Raw genomic sequence first — 24,605 nt, forward strand, 5'->3', positions numbered from 1 at the left:
ATTGAGGTTCATCATTAAAATACTTATAATCACACTATTTCTTACTCTCTTGTTACTTTCTTATTGCATTTCCCAGATGATTAAAGTCAAATCAACATAATTAAAATTATATTATTTCAACTGATTAAGTAATTTTGTAAATTCAGGTACTGAGTTAAGGCTCCTGAATCTGATAGAGTGCTTGGACATTGATAGTGACAAAAAAATTTTTTAAATAAAGATATTGATGAAGAGACAAACTTGATGTAAATTAAAGGCTTAGGGCAATATGAAATTATCAGACATTTGAAATATTTTAAATGGTAAACAAAACAAAACAAAAATGGCATTATATTTTTGTACAACATTTACATTTTAATGAGGATGTTATGTTTATTTCATATCAAATTCAAGAATTCAACCATACTGTACCTTTTTTTTAATCCAATATATATCCTATACATGTGTAACATATGTATATCCTATATTACATGATACTGTATATGGCTCTATGGGAAAGTCTCTATCTTTAAGGTACTTATGATATAGGGGCAGTTAAAAATAAACATAGTAAGGGGTGCCTGCCTCAGTTGGTTAAGTGTCTGACTTCAGCTCAGGTCATGATCTCATGGTTAGTGGGTTAAGAGCCCCATGTTGGGCTCTGTGCTGACAGCTCAGAGCCTGGAGCGCGCTTACGATTCCGTGCCTCCCTCTCTCTCTGCCCCTCCCCCACTCACACTCTGTCTCCCTCTGTCTCTTGAAAATAAATAAATGTTAAAAAAAATAAACATAGTAATATAAAGAATAGAAGGAGAAAAAAATGCTGCTAGGGGTCAAATGAGGAAGAGCAGCCATTCAAGGCTTGGTAATGGATATTGAAGGGTAGACAGGGTAAGAACGGTAGTGATCGTTCTCAGTCCAGTTGCTGACATAGGGTAAAAGTTGGGAGAGCCGATGCTGTCCAGTTTGGTTAGCACATACTTTTATCTTTCTTAGATAATATTAAGAAAGAATTTTAGAAAAGTATGTGGGACAATAATGTGGAAGACTTTAATGCCCGACTAAAGTATAAACTAAACTGGCAACAAAGGGCCACCGAAGATTTTGTGGCATTGGAATATAATGTTTAAACTGGGCTTTAGGAAGGTTAATATAGGGATAATGCATAGCAAAAAGGAGGTATCAATTAGGAGGATGAAAATTGAGATATAGGTAACTAATAATAGTTTGTAAGAATTAGAACAGAAATAAGATGACTAGCAATTTTCAAGCCTGAATACTAAGATTGATACTCCCAATTATGGGGGGCGGGGGGGACTGGGGGAAGCCAGCAGAAAAGCAAATGTTTATGTGAAGAAAGAAAATAGCATTCTCTTAGATATCTTTTTGTTTAAAGATGCAGCAGTGTAGCTAAGGGGAGATATTAAAATGGACATTAGAAATACTCTCCTGGGTTTCCAAGGAGAGCAACTACAGAAACAGATTTCATGGTTATACACGCTAAAGTCATGGTTGAAGTCATCAGAAGTATATATAAAGAACAGAGTCTAATTCCTAGTAGAGACTTTAATAAGACCCATTCTTAAGGAAGGAAGAAGAGGAGTCAGCAAAAAGAACCAGAAGGGTGGTTAAGAGATGAGGTCAAAGACAACCAGAAGAGAGAGTTCCATATCGCAAGCAATTAAACATATAGTTAATGTATCAAGATAATATCTAGAGGAATATGCCTAAGTTTTACTAAATATTTGACTCTAGTGGTAATTATCAATTCATCTTCATATCAAATAGAAAGTAAAAATATATTTCTATACTAATTTTACAGATTAGAAATTTAGTGTATTATAAAGCAGATTATGCACAAAATGTGAAAATCAAATGCATTATTTACAATATTTCATTTAAATATTCCTACACATATATACATATGTCAATGTCTGAGCAGCCATATATATTTACATATAATTAAAAGTAATTAATTGCATCTCTAGAATATGCCTTTATAATAAATTTTAAATTCCACTAGGCTTCTTAACTTACTGTTCTATTAGATATGTCATCTAAAACTCAATAAATCTCTTCCCATCAAAAAAGAAAGAGGATGGGAGTAAAATAGAATAATGACAAACACCAGTTCAGTCCACTCTTGGTTTTCCCTTTCTTAATTGGTCTATGAACCTACTGGGTAAGTTATTCCACTTATGGATGTATTAAAATACTTTACTCCTTACATTTAGTAACTCATCCTTTCATGTATCCTCATGTATCTATTATAAAAAGATATAAAATTTCTATTAATTTCCAAGTTAATAAATCCATTCAAATGGAATAACTACAATAAAAATAATTGTATTAATAAAAATAGTGAATTACAGAATCCAAGTTGTCCCAAGCCTCATTACTCGGTGCAAAATAAGTAAATGATCCCTTTCCTTCAATCTCTTCCCTCAGTCTTGAGACATCAGAATAGCGTTGTGTTGTGGTGGCTCCCACGATGCCCAGAGTGCCGTAAACATGGTCAATAGGCATAACTGAAATAATCAAGAAATCAAGATCTTAGAATAATATTTCAAGGATATTATTTCACAATCATTTGAACTTTATACTAAGTTCCTCAATACATTTAACTGAAAATTTTAGCAATAAAATTCTCTGCATGAATGATCAGTTTTATACAAAGATTGTCACTTAAGTGCTAGATGATAAAACACCACTGAAAACTATTATTTCATATATCTTTCATGTTGAGGGAAAATGAATTTTAAATTATCATCTTGGTATAACACTTACTCTATGTAGGTTTGACTCCTCTTATGTCAATAATAGTTCAATTATAAGTACCAATAAATATTTCTGATTCACTGAACAGAAGAATATGCTCTTCACTTCTCACTAAAAGAATGGCCAAAGGTAATATTTTCTTTTATGTTGGCTTAAGGCTCTTAAATGGTATAATATTGTTAGGTATTGGGTTATTAATTTTTATAGATTTGGATTTCTAAAAGAAATACATAGACCTGCTTCTTTTCAGCATAATTTCAGGAAGGAAATAGATGGAAGTATCTAACACTTCCAGAGTATTTTTCCTGAACTTCAGAAGAAATATTAATATATGAATATCAACCTGAAATTTGGTACAGCCTATTTATTCATTTTTTGACCCTATCTTATTTGAATAATACCATAGGAGAAGTGGTTATTACATTTGTGAATATATCAAGACTGGGTGACACAATTAATAATCAAATTATAAAATCAGAATTTAAAAGACTCCAAAAGGATGAGGAAAATGAGTCAAGATTAACAAGTTAAATGTAACAGAGTTCCATGTATATCTTTACGCCCAAGCTGAAAATATAAATCCTAGAAAAAGAGCTGACTTGATAGTATTCATAGTCAGATAGGCCAGACTTGAAGTTGAAAAACAAATCCTAGAGAAATGCCCAACTCGATAGAAAGAACTGTAATCAATTTTTAACTGATCATAAATTCATCAGGAGCTGATGATAGCATGTGGTTACCAATGACAGTAACCAAAGTTCAGGGGCCCCCAAAAGTGAAGAATTTGTCTTGATGATATTCTCTCAGATGCTGGGACCCACATAGATTGCAGACACCAGTCTGGGATCAGATTCAGAGAAAAGATGACTGGACTAGAGGCTTTTTATGTGTTGGTGTCCATGATGGTGACAGCTCCAAAGTTTATGTTATATTAGAAGAACTGGGGATGCTTAGCCCAGAGAAGAGAAGAGTCTGTTGGGGAAAGGAGGATAGTGGAGGAAGTATGTGATGATTGGTATTAAATATATGAACGTTTTTTCAAAGTTGTTTCAAAGAGGAAATAGATCAACTTTTTTCTCCAGTTGGCAGTTATAGGAAACCAGCTTTCAAGATGAGGGATGTTATAAGATCAGAGCTGTTCAATTAGAGATTATGCCTTTCCAACTAGTCCACTCCATGTTTGTAAACAAATTCAAAGACAAGGATTTTGTAGAGAGGATTTTCATTCTTGAAGGAAAATTGAACTAATTTGAAGTTACGATCAAGCTCCTATTGTCTGGTCCAACATTCAATGCATGAGCAGTAGGTTTTAATACTTTATCACCATGACAAATTCATGATTAACACAAAGATATTGGTGGTTTATCTTGGATTTATTATGGTGCTAAGTACACACACATACACACACACGCACATGCACTCATACACAAAATTGGGTTCTCTACAGGCTAAGCTACCTCAAATCTCTTTCTTCACACAAGACAAGCTCCTCATTTATTTCAGTAATTGAAATTTTACCTGCTGGGCAGCCTTTCATTCCTTCCATCCTCATATAACCAGGGCAACATTCATATAACACTGTCCTGTAGGTCAGAAGAAAATTAATATTAAAATGGGGAACTACGTAGAATTCATTTTGTTATAATCTTAGCAGAAACATACCACTTACTGTGATGATTTTTGAGACTCTAGAATTGTTTATTTCCTGATATCAAGTTATTTACATTACTTTGATTTCTCTATACAACGTCATGGCATTATAGAAAAGTTCCAGGATCTTGAGGCAGAAAAATGGGGTTTATGGTTCCCAGTTCTATACTTGGTGGATGTGTGACTTTGAGCAAGTAATTTAACAAATTCCAGTGTCAGTTTCTCCAACTATTTAACATGGATATAGTATCCCTGACACCTACTCACAAGCTAGTTGTGAGTCTCAAATAAAATGATGCATTGGGAATCACTTCGTAAACTATAAACGGTCAGAAATGTTTATTAGTATAAGGTTATTAGAAACTAGAAACATCAGGAAATATATTAACCCCTTTCAATAAATAAAAGCTATTCTACTGCTAACTAAAATAATGCTATTTTACATTTGAATTGCCAGTAATTAGTTTGATTATACTAAATACAGTCCTTAATTTATTTAATCCAATGTATTGTATTGTTTTCAAAGACAATACAATATTCAAGAAAATGCTATTCTGTTCATAGTTAACAAAGTGTATTAAATTATATAAGGCATAATTAAGGCAACAAACAAGAAAAATCAGCAAAGATGTATCTAAATCAACTTTGTATAAATTACTATATATTGTGGGAAAATAGTAACCTGAAATCATCTATCTAATTTCTTTTATTTTTTTACTTTATTAAAAATATAATCCTGATCTTCGTTTTATCAAATTCCATTTGACATTTTCTGGTCTTCTTCAGATTCTAGCATAGGTAATATATTTTTTAAAATATTTTTATTTATTATTATTTTTGAGAGAGAGAGAAACAGAGCACGAGTGGGGGAGGAGCAGAGAGAGAGGGAGAGAGAATCAGAAGCAGGCTACAGGCTCTGTGACCTGTGAGCACCGAGCAGACATGGGGCTCGAACTCACGAACCGTGAGATTATGACCTGAGCCAAAGTCAGACACTCAACTGACTGAGCCACCCAGGCACCCAGTAATATTTTTAATTAAAATTTTACATAATTCTCTGTTTCCTCTCAATAGAAATATGAAGGTGAATGCACAAAACAAAAATTGGAAATGGGGGAATATTATCACTGAAGAGGGGATATAGACCATTTTGTAATTTTTAATTGATAAATTCCATGTCATGCAATTTAAAATAATTACTTATAAGCTGGTTATCTTGCAATATAGTAATTAAGCATGCATTAACTAGTTCAGATATTTTATTTTGGCTTTTTTCTAGTTGTGATAATTGTACTCAAGAAGTATGAGTAAATGAAAGAATATATTTAAGAGAAAGGTCATATTTTCTTAGAATGATAGAAATTACAATAAAAGAAAAAAGGAGAATATTAATGATATAAGAAATTATCTTATATAGCTTAAAAAGTAAATAAGCTTTTCAAATTGAAGCCAGGTCCATTAAGTGATTATCCATGATTTGTGGCCCTGTTTGTCATCTTAGAATCCTATTTCTCGGGGGCGCCTGGGTGGCTCAGTCGGTTAAGCGTCCGACTTCAGCTCAGGTCACGACCTCAAGGTTCATGAGTTCGAGCCCGGCGTCGGGCTCTGGGCTGACGGCTCAGAGCCTGGAGCCTGCTTCCGATTCTGTGTCTCCCTCTCTCTCTGCCCCTACCCCGTTCATGCTCTGTCTCTCTCTGTCCCAAAAATAAATAAATGTTAAAAAAAATTAAAAAAAAAAAAGAATCCTATTTCTCTATTTTCTTGATGTCAATTTAAAAAGTACAATGTAACATTATTTATTCATACCCATATATGCAGTAAAATATGAAACACGAATGAAAGAAATGTTTCTGGCATGGAATATTAACTTAAAGATAGTTGACAGATAAGACATGGACAAATTTAAGTGGGGAATGCCAATTTCAAATTGTTCTTCAATTTCAAAATAATTTCAAGAATAGTTGGTATTAGAAACATATGGAAACTATATGGGAACCTTAGGCAATTCCTAGCATGGCCTCTGAAATAATTTATTCACTAACATCCCCATATAAATAAATTTGAATACTTGGATGCCAAAGGACTGATTCAGAATGTTTCCACGTTAGCTTTAGCATATATTATACATGATTAAAAAACTGGGACACATATTTATTGGTCCAATATTGATAGTACGGACTTGACGTAAAATAGTGAATAGAAGAGGAAATTGTTAAAGTAACAAAAATTTCTATAACACTTGCTAATATGAACCAAAGATTAGCCTTACCGTAGACAGTTCACCAGATGGAACAAAATTCTAAAATAATCAGTTGCAATTTAAACTGATAGTTGAACAATATGGTTATGTGAGTTGATATTTTAAAAACAAAAAAGGAGGTTTTTTCAGGAGATCATTTATTCTACACAAAACTTAAATCTCTCACATGGTTGGTAGAATGAAACAAGAGTAAAAAAGAATCATAACTGTGCACATCTCTGAAAGTGGAAAATCTATCCTCATTTTCTGAATAGTATCTAAAAATCTCATGAAAATGGAAGCTGAAAGGAAGACTACAAAACACTATATTATTCAGCCAATATATATTATGGAAAATATCTTAAACTTAGGAAATTCATGTTTATCATTAGACCTGGCCAATTATTTCCTTCAAATCTGCAAAGCAACTGTTCAATGAGAGGACAAGCTTTTCTGTCAACTGATACAAAGAGTCCTAAAGATGCCTCTGGAAATTTTAGCAGCTGCAAGCAGATGGCAAAACAGACATTCCTCTTGTCAACGTTATTGATTTATTTGATTATTTGAAACTAGCAGCTAGCATTTATATTTATATCAGAGCACAAATGTAAATGTGGTTGTGAAAATGAAGCTACTTGGGGGAAATAAGCTAATATAGTATAACAAAGGAGACACTGTTATGTTTCTGATAAAAAGCCAGGCTTCGAAACGGGATTTTTTTTTTTAATGGAGAGCAAGAAAGAATGTTGGCATGACCTTTGCACAAGCCTTGGCATCTCTAACCGTGTTTAGATGGTTAAAGTGAGATTACATCATACTTTCCTAACTTTCAGGAAGAATGCAGTAAAGATATCCCCTGAATATTTCAGACAGCAGGTCCTTTCTTATGTAGTTGGTGTGCATTCCAAATATGCCTCATGGTAACCAAGAATGTGAACAAAGGAAGGAGAATCCAGAGTTTTGGAGTTCCCAGTTGGGGCCCAGCCTGCATTGTGGCCAAGATCATCGCAATCACTGACTTGCATTGTAATTGTGTGAATGACTCACAAATCTAGGAGATGTCTGCAAACAAGTAAGAATTAGATCCAGGCCAAAAAGGAACTCTATCAAATCAGTTGAAACTCTATTAAGCAAATGAATAGGAAGAGGCAGCAAACTCCTGTGGTGTCCTAGACTTAGTTCCCATGGGGGAGTAGAGTCCAGCTAAGGTTATATACATTGAATATATGATTTTTATATGGAAATAAAGATAATCTTATGTATTTTTTTTTAATTTTTTTTAACCTTTATTTATTTTTGAGACAGAGAGACACAGAGCACGAACGGGGGAGGGTCAGAGAGAGAGGGAGACACAGAATCTGAAACAGGCTCCAGGCTCTGAGCCGTCAGCCCAGAGCCCGACGCGGGGCTCGAACTCAGGAACGCGAGATCGTGACCTGAGCCGAAGTCGGACGCTTAACCGACTGAGCCACCCAGGCGCCCCAATCTTATGTATTTTAGGTAGGGATCTGGTTACAACCCCTTTTCCCACCCACATATATCCATTTGTTAAAGTAGTTTACACTTAAGGACAATTGACATTGTGAGTTACTTAGCGACTTCACAATCATCAAATCATTCTACCCACCCCCCACCCCCAGAAACTCTGTAAGTAGAAAATCGACATTCACAGGTAAAGAAACAAAGGCTCCAAGAAGTTAAGTGATGCCATATTTAGTATTTGTACCAATACTATTAAGTTAGGAAGAAGTTTTTAACAATCCCCCAATCTTCCACCTGAAGTTTAATGATGATCTACTAAGCAGGTTCTCATTCAGATATTTAATTCTCAAGGCATCCTTCATCAAGAGTGGAGTCCAAATTAATAGGAAGCACTCTTTTCTTGATCGGGAATGGTATCACTAATCTTTGTGATACAGCAACTTGCTCTTTCTATGACTCAGCTCCTTCCTTTTAAAATGAAGAATTAGACCACTCGAGTAACTCTCAACTTGTATATATGCTCAGGATTGTATTTTCCTACCAAGGTTTATTGATAGATTAAACCACTATGCATGTTTATCAAGTAATAAAAAATATTTTCTTCTAAGTAAAGAGTGATTGTCTTTTTGGCTATGGAAATAGTAAATACAATGATGGGCTTTATCACCTTTGTGGACCTCTGGGGATCTGGCAGTTTGGGATGGAATAATTGGATTAAATGAAGAGACGAAACTTAAGTTCTTTCCAACTTCAAGTGTTGATGAAAACTTTTAGGTAAACTGGAGTAATTCAGATAATTTCCAAGTGATTGTAGGGAAACATTAATTAGTGCTTCAAAAATCCTGATATTTTAGATCAGTTTGTTTTTCTGGCCCATTTTTTTTATATAAAATGAGGAAACTGAGGAAACCATTTTTATAAAGTGAGGCATAGAGGTTAAGTGTCTTGCCTAAAAAAGAGGGCCAAACCAGGGTAGAAATGCCATAGTCTCCCACTGATTCCATACCAAATTACATGGCAATGTGGTTGCCATCGACCTCTTTTGGACCTCTGTGACACATAGATTCAAGGCTCATGAGAGGTGCACTAGCAGAGGGAGAAATCCAGGGAGAATTCATTTATTCACCTTTATGATATATATATATTTTTGTTTTTAAAGCTTTCAATTTGGGAGAATATTTTCAAGAAAAATGGTGCATGTGTCCAAGGAAAGGCGTAGTGTTGCTTTGGGGACTGGGACATTAAGGAAAAGATGAGACTTACGTTTTCTTTCCACAGATGGCACCTTGGTACCAGTTCCTACAAGTGCTGAAGTATTTCTTTTTGGTGCCTAAAATCTGTTGAAGGGCACAGACATTTGGGCTGGAAGACAGAGGGAAGGAAAGAGAGTTAGTGTCCTAATGACAACCAGTGTTTCATACCTTCAGGTCAGATGATTCAGAAAAAAAGTTAACATGTGGACTCAATTTTCAAAGATGTGATTCTAGTCTTGCAAAAATCTACTTCTTGATTCAATCATACTGAATCATTAGAAAAACTAAATTCTATGGGAGAGAAAAAAGAGAGAGGAAATTATACATCCTTGAGAGGAGAACACCAGCATTTCAAAAGTTAATTTAGTAGGAATATTCAAGCAGCATTAAGTTCAACTTAGTTTTGTTGTCATGTGTGTCTTATTATTTCTAGTAGTAAGATAATCTACTGACCCTTCCTAAATCAAACATGTGCTCATTTGGGATTCTAATCTGGAACAATGGACTCTGGAACAGTGAGGAATCAGAAAGCAAAAGAGACAAGTTTTCCTATGTCAAAAAACACCACATTCTGTCATTTTCTAGGTGAGTAATCACAGAAGTAAATAAGTATTAAAATTAACTTGAATAATATGGCTGCACAAAGGAAAATCTATGTCTTTGAGTGGAAATAGATCAGAACATCCTGTGCCAGAATTTTAAGTGTTTTTCTCTCTTAAAGAGATGGAAGTTTTATTTGCACTGTAAAGCAAAGGAACATTTGAGCATTGTGAAAATCTCTCTGAGACATTAGAAGAGTGCCAAGATCCATTTCAAAAAAAAAATTATAAATGGTTGGTTAAGTTATTAAATTATGCCTGATAACTTTAAAAATGCTAAGTTGTAGTTGGATTGATTCCAAGAAATATGTTACTTTTGCAAATTTTACAGAATGCAGAATTTAAAAGCATTCTTAAATGCTTTAAAATATTCAAAGAGCTAGTTCTATTACTCATTATTTTATTTTCATACATAATTTAAATGAAAATTTCCTTAACATTATGTGAGATATTTCAAAGATAACTTACTTAATGAGAACCCTAACCATATATATTTTTAATTTTGGAAACCTCATTTCAGGTTTTTGGAAGGAAACAAAAATACAAATAAATAAAATAATAAATAAATGTCCCGTTAAATGTTGTCAATTAGATTAAAATTATGTAATGCTTCATAAAAAGCAATTACATGAAAATTACCTTGACAGAAATTTTTAAAGTTGAAAACACATTTATAAATCACAGAATACTCATTTTTATTGTTACTTTTTAGTAAATAGAAAAAAAAACCTGAGGCATATATAAGGAACTTTATGTATACTTACACATAAAACAAGCTAAGAAAAAAAAATTATAAAACTGAACTACTGACTTACCCCTGATCCCGGCCCCTGATTCGGCTATGAGCCAAGATCTTGTCATAATGGCCATTGGCATTTGCAGAGTTAACAACAACCAGCAAGAGTAGAGAAAATATGGGTAAGAAAGGAATCATCTTTAGTCTCTCCGTTACAGTTAGTCCACGAAGAGAACTGGCAGTGGGCTTTGGAGAGCTCAGAGTTTATATACATGTCAGAGTCGTGGGAGGGAGCACTGTATAACCTGGGAATCTGAGCTCTCTCCAAAAAACATCAGCAACTTCAATTTGGCAGCTAAAATGCACTTTTGTTATGTTTACTGAACACATCAAGCATCTTTTACTTCTCATTCTGAAGAAGATATCTATTTTTATTTTTAAATAATTTATATTTCCCCTTAATAGCTGACTCCTTGCATGTTCATATTTCAGTTTTATTCTTTTGTAAGTTGGAGGGGTTTATGGAAAATGCTTTTGTCTGGGTTTTAAGGAATATTCTGCCATTCATCCCTTTCAGAGTATATGTCCCTGTGCTCAATGAGATCATTGTTTGATCTTATTACATCTTATCACATTTAGCTCACATCAGAACTGAAAGAAAGGTTATTATTTTTCACCAGGAACAAATGTAGATGTAAGTTTGATAATTTTAAGGCAGTAATGGCTGTTGATCAAAAACAGATGTTGGATAGATTTAAAACTTGTACAAAATATGAAATAAGAATTCTGATTGCTGACAAAACACGAAGAGACTACATTTTCTTGCAATCCTACTAAACTGGGAGATACCTCCCACTTCACTTATTTTTTAAAATATTAAGGAATAGATAGAGTTAACATAAATCTACTTCTGGCAAGTTTTCCTAACTCTTGAAACGAAGCAGAAAAGAAAAACATTTGTGCTTTATTGTTTCTTCATTACATACTTCACACGATGATGAACTTGTCTAGGTCGCGCATCTGATAGCCACTGGGTGAAAGCAGCCCCTATTGGAAACAAATATTACTAATCTAGCTGTAATAGGTTAAACACATATAAGAAACAAAAGTATTGCCAGAATTATTCTTCTGATTTTACCGAGAGTAACTGAAGTCTCTTAATGTTACACTATGCGATTCCTATCCAAGAGAATATGCGTTCTCATCCCTCCACTCATGATACGTCAAATGTTCAGAACCCTGGATAAAAGAAACCTGAATGTCAGATGTCAGCAATAAGCTGAAATGATAACCTACAATAAGACTCCTTGAATAAGTAAGTTTCACACTCTCCTAAAGTAAAAGTGTAATTCCAATACGTCTTGTTGCAAAATTTTCCCTCTGTGATAGCACATCAGTATTGTTTCCCACAGGCAATATGGAGAAATTTTGTACTAACCATGTTTTCCAATTGGAAGGGCTTTTGGAGGAGGTTGGTTGGGCCTGAGAGGATTCCAGGTATCAGGAGAGTTACATTAAGCTTGCTATAGAATTTTGCTTTGAGGCACTAAAATAATTCTGTAACTGGCTGCTAGTTTACTAAGAAAGCATACAATTAGACAATACATTCTGAAATATGATGCAGAGACCTGTTTGAAAATCTTGGTATGAAGGTATAGAAAATGAAAGAGCAATTCAAAAGGAGACCTGGAGAAAAGAGGGCATCAAAATATAAATTAAATTCTGTCCCTGGCCCCCTGTGGGAAGAAAATTAATCTAACATTTATATTTCTCTGAGTGAAATTATTTTGACTTCATCTCTATGTTACTGGTTTGCTTTATATAATAGGTTTCTATTATTCTCTTGTTGTGTTAATTGGTATGTGGTCAGTAATTATTTATTGAGTAGGATCGGAAGACTGTTTTATGGAAATAAGGTCTTCTTAATGCCAGTAAATTAGCTGCTGGAATATTGTTGGTAACATAGTTATATAAAAATCTTCAATTCTAGACTGGTTCGACATTATAATGTAGATTACTCATCTTCTAAGGCATAATGGAATTTTGGAATTATAGAAGGGTAAGTCAAACTTATAAACAAATCTCTCCAACATCACCATTGTAAGTAGTCATTCATTCTTTACTGGGATGCTCATTGCTGTTAATGCAACCCTTTTCCTCTTAGACAGCTGTAACCATTTATAAGCTTTTCTGTAATGAAGCTGAAATCCGCTGAAATCCAATGGGGTTCGATTGGAGAGGAAGGAATGAGGTATTGGGAGAAAGAGTTATAGACTTGGATAATATGTATCAGGGGTAAAAGAGCTCTTTAAACACAGTCCAGAATGATGACAGACTTGATTATGAGTACGGGGTGCAGGCAAAATAAAAAATTTCCTGTCACGTTACCTCCTTTCTTAGTAGTGCCTGTGGTACATTGAAAAAATATTGATAATTTTTAAGAACAGTTTTGACCTACTTTTTCTTTGTTACCATTTTTTTTATTCATTCCTAGTTTTATCCATTGGAATAAATGGCTTCCATTCACCTGGATTCCTTCTATGGTCTAAATGGACAAAGAATTGCATTCATATTTCAAAAGAGGACTGCACCTTTCTGACTGGAGACACAGGTTTACTTTTTATAAAACATGTGATATATGCTCATACACTAAAAAGTTTCTTAAATCTTTCTTTTCAGAGTTTCAAGTAACAGAGTCTTAATCCATCCTGGGCATCATACGGGAACTTGTGTAAGTCCCATGGATGTCAACAAATGCTACCCCTCAACAAATATTTACACTCAGGATAAGTAATACCATCAAGGACAATCTTGAAAATGAGGGCCAGACTGCACATAAACTACATGTAAATTTAGAGGGTGGAGAGGGTTCCAAAAGAAGGAAAACCTTAGTGTAAATATAAAAACATGAGAGTACTGCAACTGAAAAAGCCAAGCTCAGCTCAGGAGTGTGATACTATATGATATTATGGAGTAGTAGAAAGTCAAGCAACTGTTTTAGCCAGGATCCTAGCTTCTGGTAGACAAATTGAACCATAGTCCCTATCCGACAGTGCTGGGTAGGCTGAGGGAAGGAAAACAGTTTCAGAGAATGGGAGAAAAGATAATCTAAGGTGTGGAAAAGAGAAAAATCTCTCTTGTCTGAGCGTTCAGCAGGGTCAATGTCTCTCTCATTCTTTCTCTCCACACAGGGCCCTTATTCTTTTGCTTCATGAAAGGATCCTGCCTCTGGGTTGGCTACGTAATTTTGTTAGTAGTTTGTAGGAGGGCTGACATCTTGGCAATTGAATCTAATTTTCAGGGTTGTAAAGTCTGACCTGGAAATGTAAGTCATTAATGAAAAGGAAGTGGCTTATTATGCACCCAAAGAAAAATAATGTGTCTGAAAGATAGAGCCATTTGTTTCTAGCTATCAGGTTGCTAATTTATGGGCAGTTTTCAAATTATCCAGTGGATCTTTGCAGCAAGCCTTGTAGCCTCTGGAGACTGTGAAATCATTGTGATAGTATGCTTACTCTTGCTAGCATGTAACCAATATGGCCCACACACTGTAGGGTTGAGATTGCCTATGGATTCAACAAACCTGGATACCCAAGCCTAGAGTAGATTTTTTAGAAGACATTTCCTTGGTTTGGAATGATCCAGAGTAGTTATTTGCCTCAAATTATGTATAAACTCCTGCTTTTTAACATATGTTCTGTGGGATATTAAAAACATTTCTTGGAGCACCACACTGCTTTCTCATAATAATTATAAAACATGGTAAGGCCTTAAAGCTAATGTCACACATTCTTGGGGGCAGCGTGACTCAGTGTCCAAATGCTTGGTTAGTGAAGGTCTTAGCCTTTTTTGGTACCTGGGTTTGCAGCCGTATAAACTGAAGTTCTGACAAAGACCCAGTGATCTTTGTTTCCTTTGAGTAAGAGACAGTCAACAGTAGAAACAAATTCAAATTAAGCAAAAATTAAATTTTTCTTAGCTTTAAAATATTAGCTAAAATATAGCTAAAAGAAAATTGAATGTCAGTGCCTGACTTAAAGAAGTCAGAATGGCAACGTATAAGCTCAGATACTTGTGGCTGACACACTGTAAAGCCTGTAAGTGGAACTTCCCAAGCCATACTCCCAATATTTTTCCAATGGATTAATCTCCTCTGCTTCCATAGATCTTCCAGGCATGGTCTGGCTTACCATATTTAAGGTAATGAAATCATATTCAGAGAAAAAGATGACTAATTTGGCCCCAAAGTAAATGATGTCTCTTTAATGTTCATTCTTTTGGAAGCATACAGAAGGTTTTCTGTGATAAATGTGGGTAGTATGCCTTCTTTCTTAGTTAAATTTAGATGCTGTTCTCCTTTAAAAGCTTATCAAGTAACAGATCTCACTTTAAAACTTAGTAATTAATGTAACTGTTGTCCCTCATTGAACTGAGCACTTCTGAAATTTTTAAACTGGGTACTTGTTATCAGTATTTCTTATTAACAGTGTTTACTTGTATTTCTCTGGAGACATCTAGTGGAGAAAGTACAGTATGTGTTTCTAGAAGCACAGATACTATTGCATTTTGATTTAAAGAATAATTTATATGAAATTGATATGAAAAAATCTTAAACATTTTATGTACATTTCAAAATGCCAAATAACTGAAGATTAATAATGATCTCTTAAATAAAAGATTTTAGAGCTGATTTAGATTAACCACATTAATGATGCCAAATCTAGATTAAAAAGTGAAAAATCTAGGGGGACAAAACATAAGAGACTCTTAAATACAGAGAACAAACTAAGGGTTGCTGGAGGGGTTTTGGGTGGGGGGATGGGCTAAAGAGGCAAGGGGCATTAAGGAAGACACTTGCTGGGATGAGCACTGGGTGTTACGTGTAGGGGATGAATCACTGGATTTTACTCCTGAATCATTCTTGCACTACATGCTAACTAACTCGGATGTAAATTAAAAAAAAAAAAAAAGAGAGAAAGAAAGAAAAAGAAAAATCTAGGGTGCTTGGGTGGCTCAGTCAGTTAAGTGTCCGACTTCGGCTCAGGTCATGATTTCACGGTTCATGGGTTCAGGCCTCATGTTGGGCTCTGTGCTGACAGCTCAGAGCCTGGAGCCTGCTTTGAATCCTGTGTCTTCCTCTCTCTCTCTGCCCCTCCCCTGCTCATGCTCTGTCTCTCTCTGTCTCTCAAAAATAAATAAATGTTAAAAAAATTTTTAAGTTAAAAATCTAGTCTTTTTTTTTTATGTGACTGAACAATGAATTGCTTTACTTTTTATCTGAGATTTTTGTTGTTGTTCTACACTGACATCGACTATTGACAAGATTAAGAAATTGTGACAGATTTTTCAACTTCACATAAATGATCGGAAATAATAGTCTGTTTTACTCACCGGTTCCCTTCACATTTATAAACCCTTTCTTTCTCATCTCTGGCATCCTTGATACTGTTAACATTGTGCCTTTCATCTTTTCTCTCATTTATATCTGGACAAGTTTGTTTCAGAGACTGCTAAGACCCTAATCATCACATCTGTCTCCCACTTACAAATAACTTCTAATATTCTTTCATATCAGACTGTAAGATGAAGGGGTGCATAATTACTGCAATCAGGAGAAATCTGTAGATGGCCAGAGCTTGTAGTAGGAGAGTTTCATCAGCCCATCTGGCATATTTAGTCTGATTAAAGAATGATTCAAATTATGATCACTTTATAATTAATAATCACCCATTTATCACCTTCTTGGGCCTCTTCTCTCTGAAATAGAAATATTTTCAGGTCCCATACTCAGATGGCCATCTGCTGATATCCCCTCTGTTTATTTGTCCATGTCAACATTGACCTCAAATTTGCTTCATCTTCTATTTCCAGTGTTTGTAATACGTGGTATATATTCTCTCTCTCTCTCAACTTCTGAAAAGCTTCTTGTACTTCTTCCGGGGGGCAGGGGGAACAGAAATTTTACTTCTCATTTTCTAACCATAATGTGTCTGGTGTCCTCAAAGACACTGAATATATTGTGTTCTAAAGTAAACTGTTTCTCTTCTTTTCCAGATATTAATCTTACATGATTAATTTCCAATTGCAGCAACTCAGTATTGTTACTGATAGAGATGCTTTCTTCTTAACTCTCCCCATATATCATGAAGTTTCCTGCTTTCCTTATGCAATTTTCTCAAAAATGCCAATTCTTCTCTAAATGTGTGGATCTGATGAAGGTTTTTATTCACTATAATTTTCTTATACGCAAACCGATCTGGGATGCTGTGGGGGAACAAAAATGGAAAAAAACTCTATTTGTTTTATGCTAACAAATATGCAACGTTCTTTATATTTTTATTCTTTTTCCAAGTGATACCCATACTTGTGGAAAAAATGGAATTAGACAAATCTCAGGACTCAAGTTATGTGTATATGCCTGACCTGCACAGAGGTTTGGTTTCCCAGTATATAATGAACAACATTATTAGTTTCCCAGTATATAATGAACAACAAGAAAGAAGGTGACATTATTAGAAAAAGTTCTGGGAAGGAAAATTATTCAAGTAGATGTAGAGATTAATTCTATGGTTCTTATTCGGGGGAAAAAAAGCCTATAGTAGTGAAAGCTTTGGGCTTTACAGGAGAAAAAAAATCTTTGATTCTTTAAGTCTGCCTTTAAGTTTCATAGACACAAACACAGACAGTTGTACATTTTTTGCCATTAGCAAATCTTTCAGTTAAACAGCATAAACTCTCAAGTATGCAGAGATTGGTTAAAATCATAATAACAATGACAGATGCTGTTTACAATGGATATTGTCATATGCATTTGCACTGTTTGGAATTCATACCAAGGAAAATGTGGCAGGAAAACCATTATTTCGGGTGGAAGCTGGTAGTCCCAATACAGCAAGAGATTTTAATAGCCAAACAGTGTAAAGCCATAGAGCTTGAAAATTAATAATTCTTCAGTCTGAAAGAGGATTTGGGGAACTTCAATTTTGGAACATATTATGCCCAATTTTCAGTTGTATTTAAACATCTATCGGCACATATTTTTACCATGCAGCAGCTTTCTCTCCAGTTTTTTTCTCCCAGCCCTGACTCTTAACAAGATTAATAGCCAGAGGGTGGTTGAGAAAAGCAAGCAAATCATTTGCCCATGTCGACCCATGATTTGGATAATTCTGCTTTGACAAAACCCAGGTGAAGGGAGGGAGCTCAGTTCATTCCTCTGGGTGTTCTAGTTATCTATTTCTGCCTGACACATCACTCCAAAGTTAGTGGCATAAAATAGCAATCTACTTGCTGCACTTAGGTTTCAGTGGGTCAGGGATTCTAACAGCGCACACTGGGGATTGCTTATAAGCCATCGTGCTCCACGATGTCTGTGGCTTCAGCTGGAAGCTGAAGGGTAACTGGAAGACCTGGCTCAGCTGGGACTATCAGGGGAGCATTTCCATGTGGTCTCACCAACGTGGTAGCCTCAGAGTACTTGGACTTCATACACGACAGCTCAACTATCCATTTAAAAAGCAGAAGATGCATAGCCTTTATTTAAATGTCTATTTAGTTTTGAGGTGGGGGGGATGCACACAAGCAGGGCAGGGGCAGAGAGAGGGAGACAGAGGATCCAAAGCCGGCTGTCAGCAGAGCAGAGAGCCCTATGTGGGGCTTGAACTCATGAACTGTGAGATCATGACCTGAGCTGAAGTCAGACACTTAACGGACTGAGCCACCCAGGCACCCCCGCATGGGCTTTTCTGAGCTGGCCTCAAAGCACACACAGAGATCTTCTGCCAAGTTTGCTAATGGTTGAAGCTGTTACAAGTGAGCCCAAATATAAAAGGAGAGCATATAGAACCCACCCCTCAAATGCAGGAGGATCCAAATGTTTGTAGCCATGAGAGAATGGCATTTAGGCTCTTGAGACTCCTCGTAGACCCAGAAATGCCTACAGTCTTCTAACTTGGGGTTAAATTGGGTAAGGTATATGGATGTAATATATATCTAATAGTTACTTCCTTTTCATAAATCATCACAGAATCACAATGTTGTTAGTGCATCATCTTTTTGTGTTACTGGATTACATTCCTCTTGGGATTTTGCAGTTTGCCTTAAATACAATATAAAACACCTATCCATCAGGCAGGGAATGCATTGAGCTTTTTGAAAGGAAAGAGGTGTAAATAATGGGAGAAAATTTAGAAAATATTTTGAAAATCAGGTACAGAGTTCTGAACTGGATGAGCATCATATTGCAAATTTAAACGTCTGACCTCTACTGGTTGCAACTAATTTTTGCAACTGTAAATCAGTAGGCTTTTTTTTTTTTTTTTTTTTTGCGATGAGTCCTCACAAAGTACTTTATGCTGTTGGATCTATTACAAATGATAGATTTTTTTTTCCATTTCAATTTTCAATTGTCCACCGTTAGTCTTTTTTTCCCCCTATTTTTTCTTCTGGGATTTTTACTTGTCCGGTTTTATGGTTAGGTGTTTTAATCCATTTCAAGTTAATTTTTGTGAATTAATTTTTCAAGTTAATTTTTGTAACATAGGGATCCAGTTTCATTTTATTTTGCAGGTGAATATCCGGTTTTCCCAACATCATTTATTGAAGACACTATCCTTTACCCACTTAGTATTCTTGGTTTCCTTGTCAGCTATTAGTTGACCATATATATGTGGGTTTATTTCTGGGCTTTCAATTCATGTGAGTCTATGTGTATGTTTTTATGCCAATACTGTACTCTTTTGTAATATACTTTGAAATCAGAAAGTATGATGCTTCCAGCTTCGTTCTTTCACAAGATTACTTTGGGTATTCAGGATCTTTTGTGGTTTCATGGAAATTTTAAGATTGTTTTTTCTATTTCTGTAAAAAATGCCCTTGGAATCTTGATTGAGATTGCATTAAATCTATAGGTGGCTTTGGGTATTGTTGATTTTTATTCTGAGCTTTACAAAAGATAAGTCTGAATATTTTGGATACTTGTCTTACTGTGTTCAGACTTGCCCTTACAGAGATGACAGCGTTTTTTTTTTGGGGGGGGTGATTAGCATCGATTTATTATTATTATTATTGTTGTTATTTTAATTTATTTTTTAAATTTTCATCCAAGTTAGTTAGCATATAGTGCAACAATGATTTCAGGAGTAAATTCTTCAATGCCCCTTACCCATTTAGCCCCTCCCACAACCCCTCCAGTAACCCTCTGTTTGTTCTCCATATTTAAGAGTCTCTTATGTTTTGTCCCCCTCCCTGTTTTTACACTATTTTTGCTTCTCTTCCCTTATGTTCATCTGTTTTGTGTCTTAAAGTCCTCATATGAGTGAAGTCATATGATATTTGTCTTTCTCTGACTAATTTCGCTTAGCATAATACCCTCTAGTTCCATCCATGTAGTTGCGAATGGCAATATTTCATTTTTTTGATTGCCGAGTAATACTCCATTGTGTGTGTGTGTGTGTGTGTGTGTGTGTGTGTGTGTGTATATATACACACACACATACATACACATATCTTCTTTATCCATTCATCCATTGATGGACATTTGGGCTCTTTCCATACTTTGGCTATTGGTGATAGTGCTGCTATAAACATGGGGGTGCATGTGTCTCTGTGAAACAGCATACCTGTATCTCTTGGATAAATACCTAGTAGTGCAATTGCTGGGTTGTAGGGTAGTTCTATTTTTAATTTTTTAAGGAACCTCCATACCGTTTTCCAGAGTGGCTGCACCAGTTTGCATTCCCAACAGCAGTGCGAAAGAGAACCTCTTTCTCTGCATCCTCGCCAACAGAGATGACAGCCTTTAACACAATATGGCATTTTCTCCAAGGGCTCTCAAAACTTCAATCTGCTGAATAATCTTATACCAGAATTAGGGCTCTTTTGCTTAAGTGAATTCGTGGACAACGCAACCTGTATTTATACCAATTAAATTTTCTGATCACTACATTTCTAATTAAGTGTCTTGTTGCTAACTTTGTGCTAGTGGTCAGGAACATACTCGGAACATCTATATTTTATTTAAGTAGTATATACGTGATCATGTAGCTTAAAAATATGATACATTCCAAAATAAAAATACACTTGTTTTTATTTTGCTTTTAGCACCATTAGAAGTTCTTGATTTCTACTCATCCAGATTATTAATTTCATTATAATAGTTCTTCATTAATGTGTTAGTAAAACAAAAATAAGTGATTTATTTTTCTTTCAAAGCTTCAAGAAGTATTTTCTTCATAGCTTATTCAGATATAACTAACCTAATTCCTTTGAGATTTTATTGACAAAATAACAAATCCAGGATGTAGCAGATGAAAATATTTTTGATAAACTGTTAGTGACTAAAGCCTTTTCTAAAAAAAAAAAATCTTTTTAACGTTTTTATTCATTTTCTGAGAGACAGAGAGAGACAGGGTATGAGCGGGGGACAGGCAGAGAGAGAGGGAGACACAGAATCTGAAGCAGGCTCCAAGCTCCAGCTGTCAGTGCAAAGCCCAATGCAGGGCTCGAACCCATGAACTGTGAAATCATGACCTGAGCCAAAGGCAAATGCTCAACCAACTGAGCCACCCAGGAACCTTAGTAATTAAAGTCTTAAAAGTTGACTTTTCACTTATCTATATATCCAATTATAAATCTTAAAAAAAAATGTAAAGATTTTATACTTATTTAGGGAACAAAATATTTTGACTATCAAACAGCTGATTTGGACTCTAAAGCACTGTTATATAAAATGTCTAAATCAGTGTTGGTTGACCCTTACCTACATATTAAAATGACCTGAAGAACTTTAAAAAATATAGAAAGCCAGACCATCACCCCAGGAAAAAAATAAATAAATCAGCACTTCCCTGAGAAACAATAATAAGCAGCCAGGTTTGAGAACCACTGATTTCGGTGACTCTGACACAAAGTATATCAAATGGATTTTGTTGTTATTCTTTTTAAGTTATTCAAACAAATACTTTATGCTTCTAATAAATTGAGCATGTAAAAATCCTTTGAATAGATAAAATATTTAGAACTGAATATAAAGATTGTGGGTTTTGATTAGTCCAAAATAAAGCGATTCCATTAATTGAATCTTAGGATCACTTTTGATTCAAATAGTGTTCTATACGTTCACACAGTTGAACATGTGAAGATGGGATGGATGGTGTTTGGAGTGAGCCTGGAGACCGCAGTGACCCTAACTGTCCAATCTGATGGCTGAGCTTACTGCTCTTACTGGCCATGTTCTCAGAGACCAGCAGAGACCCTCTTTCTTCCCTTCTAAATTCTTCATCCTTCTAAGGTCCTCCACCATTTGATGTAGCCTGAAATTCTATTGTATGGAAGTCTTTATTTTTAAAAAAGCTTTTTAATGTTTATTTATTTTTGAGAGAGAGACAGAGTGTGAGTGGGGGAGGGACAGAGAGAGAGGGAGACACAGAATCTGAAGCAAGGCTCCAGGCTCTGAGCTGTCAGCATAGAGCTCAACGCAGGGCTCCAACCCATGAAAGCAAGATCATGACCCGAGCCGAAGTCAGATGCTCAACCAACTGAGCCACCCAGGTGCCCCAAGAAGTCTTTATTTCTTAAAGAATTTGATCTGGTAAGGCACGCTTCTGAGAAGCAGAGGTAACTTACCAGTTACTTTTTTTTTATTTAATTTTTTATTTTTCAAAATTTACATCCAAATTAATTAGCATATAGTAAAACAATGATTTCAGGAGTAGATTCCTTAGTGCCCCTTACCCATTTAGCCCATCCCCCCTCCCACAACCCCTCCAGCAACCCTCAGTTTGTTCTCCATTTTTAGGAGTCTCTTATGTTTTGTCCTCCCCCCACCCTGTTTTTATATTATTTTTGTTTCCCTTCCCTTATGTTCATCTGTTTTTTCTCTTAAAGTCCTCATATGAGTGAAGTCATATGATTTTTGTTTTTCTCTGACTGACTAATTTCACTTAGCATAATACCCTCCGGTTCCATCCACATAGTTGCAAGTGGCAGGTTTCATTCTTTTTGATTGCCAAGTAATACTCCATTGTATATATATACTACATCTTCTTTATCCATTCATCCATTGATGGACATTTGGGCTCTTTCCATACTTTGGCTATTGCTGATAGTGCTGCTATAAACATGGGGGTGCATGTGTCCCTTTGAAACAGCACACCTGTATCCCGTGGATAAATGCCTAGTAGTGCAATTGCTGGGTTGTAGGGTAGTTCTATTTTTAGTTTTTGAGGAACCTCCATACTGTTTTCCAGAGTGGCTGCACCAGCTTGCATTCCCACCAACAATGCAAAAGAGATCCTCTTTCTCCACATCCTCGCCAACATCTGTTGTTGCCTGAGTTGTTAATGTTAGCCATTCTGACAGGTGTAAGGTGGTATCTCATTGTGGTTTTGATTAGTATTTCCCTGATGATGAGTGATGTTGAGCATTTTTTCATGTGCCAGTTGGCCATCTGGATGTCTTCCTTGGAGAAGTGTCTATTCATGTCTTTTGCCCATTTCTTCACTGGATTATTTGTTTTTTGGGTGTTGAGTTTGATAAGTTCTTTGTAGATTTTGGATACTAACCCTTTATCTGATATGTCATTTGCAGATATCTTCTCCCATTCCGTCAGTTGCCTTTTAGTTTTGCTGATTGTTTCCTTGGCTGTGCAGAAGCTTTTTATTTTGATGAGGTCCCAGTAGTTCATTTTTGCTTTTGTTTCCCTTGCCTCCGGAGACGTGTTGAGTAAAAAGTTGCTGCGGCCAAGATCAAAGAAGTTTTTGCCTGCTTTCTCCTTGAGGATTTTGAAGGCTTCCTGTCTTACATTGAGGTCTTTCATCCATTTTGAGTTTATTTTTGTGTATGGTGTAAGAAGGTGGTCCAGGTTCGTTCTTCTGCATGTTGCTGCCCAGTTTTCCCCAGCACCACTTGCTGAAGAGACAGACTGTCTTTATTCCATTGGATATTCTTTCCTGCTTTGTCAAAGATTAGTTCGCCATACGTTTCTGGGTCCATTTCTGGGTTCTGTATTCTGTTCCATTGATCTGAGTGTTCTTGTGCCAGTACCATACTGTCTTGATGATTACAACTTTGTAGTACAGCTTGAAGTCTGGGATTGTGATGCCTCCTGCTTTGGTTTTCTTTTTCAAGATTGCTTTGGCTATTCAGGGTCTTTTCTAGTTCCATAAAAATTTTAGAATTATTTGTTCTAGCTCTGTGAAGAATGCTGGTGTTACTTTGATAGGGATTACATTGAATATGTAGATTGCTTTGGGTAGTATTGACATTTTAACAATATTTGTTCTTCCTATCCAGGAGCATGGAATCTTTTTCCATTTTTTTGTGTCTTCTTCAATTTCTTTCATAAGCTTTCTATAGTTTTCAGTGTATAGATTTTTCACCTCTTTGGTTAGATTTATTCCTAGGTATTTTATGGTTTTTTGTGCAACTGTAAATGGGGTCGATTCCTTGATTTCTCTTTCCGTCGCTTCATTGTTGGTGTACAGGAATGCAACCGATTTCTGTGCATTGATTTTATAGCCTGCAACTTTGCTGAATTCATGAATCCATTCTAGCAGTTTTTTTGGTGGAATCTCTTGGGTTTTCCATTAGAGTATCATGTCATCTGCGAAGAGAGAGTTTGACCTCCTCCTGGCTGGTTTGAATGCCTTTTATTTCCTTGTGTTGTCTGATTGCAGAGGCTAAGACTTCCAATACTACGTTGAATAACAGTGGCAAAAGTGGACATCCCGTCTTGTTCCTGACTTTAAGAGGAAAGCTCTCAGTTTTTCCCCATTGAGGATGATATTAGCATTGGGTCGTTCATATATGGCTTTTATGATCTCGAGGTATGCTCCTTCTATTCCTACTTTCTTGAGGGTTTTTATCAAGAAAGGATGCTGTATTTTGTC

At 35.6% G+C, this 24,605-nt stretch overlaps 1 protein-coding gene across 10 annotated transcripts in view; it reads right to left on the reverse strand.

Moving 5' to 3' along the window:
- POSTN (periostin) overlaps positions 1 to 10,976 on the reverse strand; it is a 35,694-nt gene extending 24,718 nt beyond the window's left edge. For 9 of the 10 annotated variants that reach the window (XM_049646852.1, XM_049646851.1, XM_049646850.1 and 6 more), the window contains exons 1-4: positions 10,796 to 10,975; positions 9,392 to 9,490; positions 4,276 to 4,340; positions 2,350 to 2,507 (exon numbers count right to left, since the gene is read on the reverse strand). In XM_049646852.1, the coding sequence (XP_049502809.1) occupies positions 2,350 to 2,507; positions 4,276 to 4,340; positions 9,392 to 9,490; positions 10,796 to 10,914 (441 nt within the window). In that variant the 5' untranslated portion in view covers positions 10,915 to 10,975. Of the gene's footprint in view, positions 1 to 2,349; positions 2,508 to 4,275; positions 4,341 to 9,391; positions 9,491 to 10,795 lie in introns of all 10 variants that reach the window. The other variant, XM_049646846.1, reaches the window with a different exon arrangement.
- Positions 10,977 to 24,605: the final 13,629 nt, after the last annotated feature.

This window comes from Panthera uncia (genome assembly GCF_023721935.1).
Source record: "Panthera uncia isolate 11264 chromosome A1 unlocalized genomic scaffold, Puncia_PCG_1.0 HiC_scaffold_16, whole genome shotgun sequence".
Classification (NCBI taxonomy): domain Eukaryota; kingdom Metazoa; phylum Chordata; class Mammalia; order Carnivora; family Felidae; genus Panthera; species Panthera uncia.